At 33.7% G+C, this 5,589-nt stretch overlaps 1 protein-coding gene across 1 annotated transcript in view; it reads right to left on the bottom strand.

The window, feature by feature from the left end:
* Window positions 1-2,333: 2,333 nt before the first annotated feature.
* LOC108363410 (kinesin-like protein KIF14) overlaps window positions 2,334-5,589 on the bottom strand; it is a 16,692-nt gene continuing 13,436 nt past the window's right edge. Inside the window, exons 2-3 of the mRNA XM_017616771.1 lie at window positions 3,376-3,408; window positions 2,334-2,429 (exon numbers count right to left, since the gene is read on the bottom strand). Of these exons, the coding sequence (XP_017472260.1) occupies window positions 2,334-2,429; window positions 3,376-3,408 (129 nt within the window). The remainder of the gene's footprint in view (window positions 2,430-3,375; window positions 3,409-5,589) is intronic.

The following is a 5,589-nucleotide window of genomic DNA, read 5'->3' as shown; positions in this document are numbered from 1 at the left end:
TCCGCATTAATCAATGCGGATCTTTTACGAATGCGAATATTGAAGGGACCGAAAATTGCAGTTATTTTGTACGAGTTAAACTTGGCCAAGTATTTTTTATTCTGAAATAAAAGTACTTTCCGGATAATAAACAAACCGCTTATCCAAATTAAACAAGTTTGATATCCAATGAAAGAGGACTTGAATAGCTTTAAAACTGAAATGTCTAACAGAGGAAAGCCTCACATCAGGAGCGCACCCAGGAATATATTTTGGGAGGGGTTTATACTTCTGAAAATTCAGATAAAATGCTCGTTAAAGAATATTTGTGCAAGTTTTCTGGCCGCTGTGGTGTAGTGGTAAGCAGTGCGCGCTTCCACTCCGCAACGCCTGGGTTCAAGCCCTGGTCAAAGCAGCATCGCAAAAAATATAAAAAAAGGTTTTTTCTTAACAGCGGTCGTCCCTCGGCAGGCAATGGCAAACCTCTCGAGTGTATTTCTGCCATGAAAAACAGCTTCTCATAAAAATACAATCGCCGTTGGAGTCGGCGTAAAACTGTAGGTCCCTCCGGTTTGTTTGACAACATCAAGGCGCACGCCACAAATCGGGGGAGAAGCACACTAAAATATGTGTAAGCGCCAATTTATTATATTATTATTATTATGTAAAAAATAAATAAACTTTTTGAAGTTTCATAAATTGCACTTTACTTACATAAAATTAACAAAGTACTCAAACATTTTTAACCGACTTCAAAAAAGGGGGAGGTTATCAATTCGTCGGAATATATTTTTCTTATTTTATGTATGCTACCGCATAACTTTGGACCACGATTTCAGTCATTCTTTTTTTTTATCGGTAAAGGGTACCTGAAGGGTCGTCCGGTAGTTTGAAAATTACTCGTTTAATATAAAGTTCTATAAAAAATAACTGAACTTGTATTTTTATTATGTAGCTCATTTTGGTGGAACGAATTCGAAGTTGGCAAATTAAATCTTCGAATCCATGTTAAGTACATATCAGTGGTAAACTCTTTTAGACTACAAAGTGTAGAAAAAAACAACAGTAAGTGAGTATGCATTGCATATTTTTAGGACAATGTTTTCATTCGCAGTTAAAATTTTAAGAGCTCTTAAGAAAAACGAAAAATTAATATAAAAGGACGCACACGAAATGGAAAAGTAATTTTATTTTATCAAAATTTCTTAAATCAGTTTGCAGCTCTCAATAAAAAATGCTCTCATATTTATTTATTCAAGAAACAGAAATAATAAAAAATATTTCTTGTGATTTTTCTTGAGAGCTGGATTTTAGGCTTTAAGATACAGTTTGAATTTGAGGTTATTGGCTTTAGGGAGGGTTTGAACCCCAAAATCCACCCCTTGTGTGCGCTAATGCCTGATATTGAAAAATATTTCAATAAAAAATGTTAATTAATTACCATAGAACAAACATTGTTTCAGGTATGTATTTACATGAATTTCTTTAGTATTAAGTTATAAAAAAATATAAATAGAACTGGTAACCGTCATTCGTTATTTCTGTTTAAAAGCTATTTCAGTCCTCTTTCATATGATACCAAATTTGTTTAATTTGGATAAGCGGTTTCTTTATTATCCGGATAGGACGTTTATTTCGGAATAAAAAATATTAGGCCAAATTTAACTCGGAAAAAATAACTGTTATTTTCGGTCCCTGAAATATTCCAATAAAAATAAATAAATATAACTGAAAGTCCTCTCAACTGGTGCGGTGTCAATCGAAAAGAATTTACAATTTTGCCAAGTTTCAAGTTTGTCGCCTCGAGCGAGTTGTTATGTAGTGGCGCAGGCTTGATTTACGACCCTTTAAAAAGTTTTTATTAAGTACAATGTTCCAATTTTTAAATTCAAGTACTAAAAAAACATTCAGTCTTATCATGAGTTTAATTTTCCCCGAACCGGTTCACTTTTCACTTTTGGTTTTCATGTACATATTTACTATGGGCGGAATACAAATTTTCGGGTGAATTTCTTTTCGGGCAAAACTCAGGATAAGGCAGATTATTAAAAATTATTGACCTTTCCATTTTTTATTTACCCAAATCACCTAATTTACCCACCTAAATTATTTCTTAAAAATACATGACATCCGCATTCGCATCAGCATCCGCGGATGTTAGCTTTTAAAAATCCGCATCCGCATTCGCATCCGCGGATGTCTAAAATTCCACATTCGCAACATCCCTAGTACATACATACGAGCACCAATTAATTTAATTTAAAGAAATGGCGTGTCGTCCATTTCCGCTGTAGCGTACGTAGTGCATTGGGCGACATCTACCTCGCAACCTCGTCGGTAGGTGTCGCCCTATGCTATGCACTAGACTTTATAGGAACTTTGCAAAGCAAAGCTTTTATAGCTAAAATAGTGTCTGGACACACAACATCGCAAGCGTTGTAAAATACGCGCTTTCAATAAAAGGATTTTCCTCTAATTAATTTTTGAATTCTTTAAGCTAAATCCATGAGTTTATGGTGGGGTCTGTATTTTTTCCACTGCACTTCTAATTAGTAATTTTATCAGCGCTTAAGTTTTGGCTTTCCTTTTCAACCGTGGCCGCCTGAGAGAGAATACACCGCAGATGTCTGCAAACCAAGCTTGACAAGGGATGACGGAAATTCGTTTCCAAAATAAATTATCTTACCACCCTGTCGGAAAAATCAACCAACACCAACACATCATATTGATTCTTCATTAGATCCAGAAAATTATAGGAGACAAGTTTTTGAATAAAAAGAATCTTCAGGTTCATATAAGTTTTAAAATTAAAAAAATATTATGTATATCTGCATTACTAATATAGCCCTTTTCTAATGCTTCAGTAGAACGTATATTTAGTACTTTAAAAATGTGAAGGACTGACTTGAGGACCAGATTGAGCACTGATATAGGTGCAGCTATATCATATACAAACCAAGGCATAAAAAATAACGGTGATACTTTGTTCGATCCACAAGAACAAATGTACCAAACGAATTGGAGAATGTAATTAATTTTTATTCCAAGTACCTGTAAATAGTATGTAGTACACAATACTCATATCTGTAATAAGAAAATGTTGAGTAATTTGTTCGGATTTTGAGGATTTTTCATTTGTTTTTGAGGAATTTGGTAATTTTTTTGTGGCAAAACTGAGTCAAAGTTACAAATCAAGTATTCCAAAGTTTGGATATTCGAATTTAATGGTTTTGATTCTCCTATCTGGATTCTAATAACACCCTAATACACAAATACCAGGGTTAGATCATATCTATATGTGTATGTACATATCGTCGTTTAAGGTACAAAACCGCATATCGTCATTCTGCAAAACCGCGTAACTGACATTTGCTGCCAAAAATTGGATTTGCTCACACAAGCTCTTGGCTCAATCCTTATCCATTCGTCCTGAAATATAAAAAAGATAACCATTTTGAAATTGATTATTTTTACTCTCTAGAAAATAATTTATGCAACCCCACATACGCAGTTTTGCATTATCTTGATACGCGGTTTTGCATTTTGTTGACACATCAAGGCATTTCTAGTTAACAGCGTCAGATCTGCACCGAACATTCGATTTTCAAATTCTGAGGTTCCAAATTAAAGTGCTTGGCCTCTAAATGTACAACAAGGTAAGACTTTTTTGAAAAGGGTTGCCACCTTTTTAAATTTAGGTGTCAAATGAAAGGGCTGGGAATCTAGATGTACATGAAGGTTTAATTTTTTTTTAATACGGTTGCCACCTGCTTAAAAAATCCTAAGACTTACACCGTTCCCGCAATTTTAAAAAATGATATAATATGGCATATAAACGGGCTTGGTCTTTAGATCTGCAAGGAAGAACATCTTAATTTTTTTGAAAAGGGTTTCCACCTGGAGCACCAGATTTACACCGTTCTCTCGTTTTTATAATGAGGGGCCATATGAAAGGGACTGACTTCGGACGTGCTTTAGTTTTTTTTTTAAGGGTTGCTGTTAAAAATGCATTATTTAAAATATAATTGTTGTAAAATATCACAATAAGGGCATCAATTTGAAACTCAAGGGAACGGTGTAAAGCTTATGTTCTGGACAAAAAACAAATAATTTTTATCAGGTGGCAACTCTTTTTAAAAATATAAGACGTACTTCCTGTAGATCTATAGACAAAGCCCGTTTATATGGCATATTATATAATTTTTTAAAATTGTGCGAACGGTGTACGTCTTATGATTTTTTTAGCAGATGACAACCCTATTCAAAAAGTTAAACCTTCTTGGACATCTAGAGGCCAAGCCCTTTTATTTGACACCTCATCTTTTTTAATACAACGAACAGTGCAGATTTTAGAATTTAAAAAAACGTGGCAACCCTTGTCAAAAAAGTCACACCTTGTTGTACATTAAGAGGAAAGGTCTTTAATTTGGAACCTCAGTTTTGAAAATCGAATGATCGGTGCAGATCTGATGCCGTTAACAAAAAATGCCTTCATGTATTGTATGTTGTAGTTGATTCCAAAGATTTTTTTTTTAATATTTTTATTAAAAGTTAACAAAACTTAATTTATTTTTATGTTGTTAGCAATTCGAGAAAAGTTTGAATAATAATGAAAATTTTCTGTTTGATTGACGAACCACAAAAATCACATAAATCCAAAATTTCCAAAATTACAAAGTTGAAATGAACACAGTACAATAAAAGGTAATAACACAAATACAAACCCTACAATACTCCCCCTTCTAGAGAATTAATGTTATATAAATTAAAAGTAACTCGTTTCTTATTTGATGTTGTGTTATTCATTGTATTAGTGTTTGTTTCTGGTATTAGTTCTGTTTCAATGATTGCCGGTTTTAGTCTGTCTATCGGAATTGTTTTAACCTCATTATCTACTTCAAGTTTGAAAATTTTTTGTTTTTTTCAACAACCTTATAAGGTCCTTCGTATGGTTGTTGCAATGATCTTTTATTAATAACACGCATAAAAACAAATTTACAAGTCAATATACACCAGTATCAGAATTTTGTTAGGCCTTAAATTTGATTTAACATTTTTAAAATGTTCCCGTAAATTACCTAAAACTTCAATTGGGGAAAATTTTTCTTCAGATGGAACAACAAGTTCACCGGGTAGGCGGATTTTGCCCAAAAACCATTTCAGATGATGTGGCTGAAATACTTTCTTTATACATCGATCGTAAACCAAGAAGTATTATCGGCAGCTCATCATACCAATTGTTGATTCCATTTCGAGCCATTATCGTAGCTTTTAACTGCCTGTGAAACCGTTCTACCATACCATTCCCTTGAGGATGATATGCAGGTGTTGTAACGTGATGACTACTACCAAGCAATTTTGTTAGTTCCGAAAACAATTTTGACATAAACTGAGTACCCTGATCTGTAGTGATTTGTAACGGTACCCCAAAACGTGAAACATATTCTCTAAAAAATTTATTTGCAACCACTGCCGCTGAAATGTCCTTTAATGCATATGCCTCGGGCCAACGCGTGAACCTGTCAACTATTGTAAAAATGTAACGATGTCCTTTCGATACAGGAAGAGGTCCAACAATATCTAAATGAATATGATCAAATCTACTTTTGG

This window comes from Rhagoletis zephyria, unplaced genomic scaffold (genome assembly GCF_001687245.7).
Source record: "Rhagoletis zephyria isolate East Lansing unplaced genomic scaffold, Rhagoletis_zephyria_1.1 Rzeph_scaffold_01269, whole genome shotgun sequence".
Classification (NCBI taxonomy): domain Eukaryota; kingdom Metazoa; phylum Arthropoda; class Insecta; order Diptera; family Tephritidae; genus Rhagoletis; species Rhagoletis zephyria.
The sequence above is the reverse complement of the archived record's forward strand: the minus strand, read 5'-3'. Positions and strand labels throughout refer to the sequence as shown.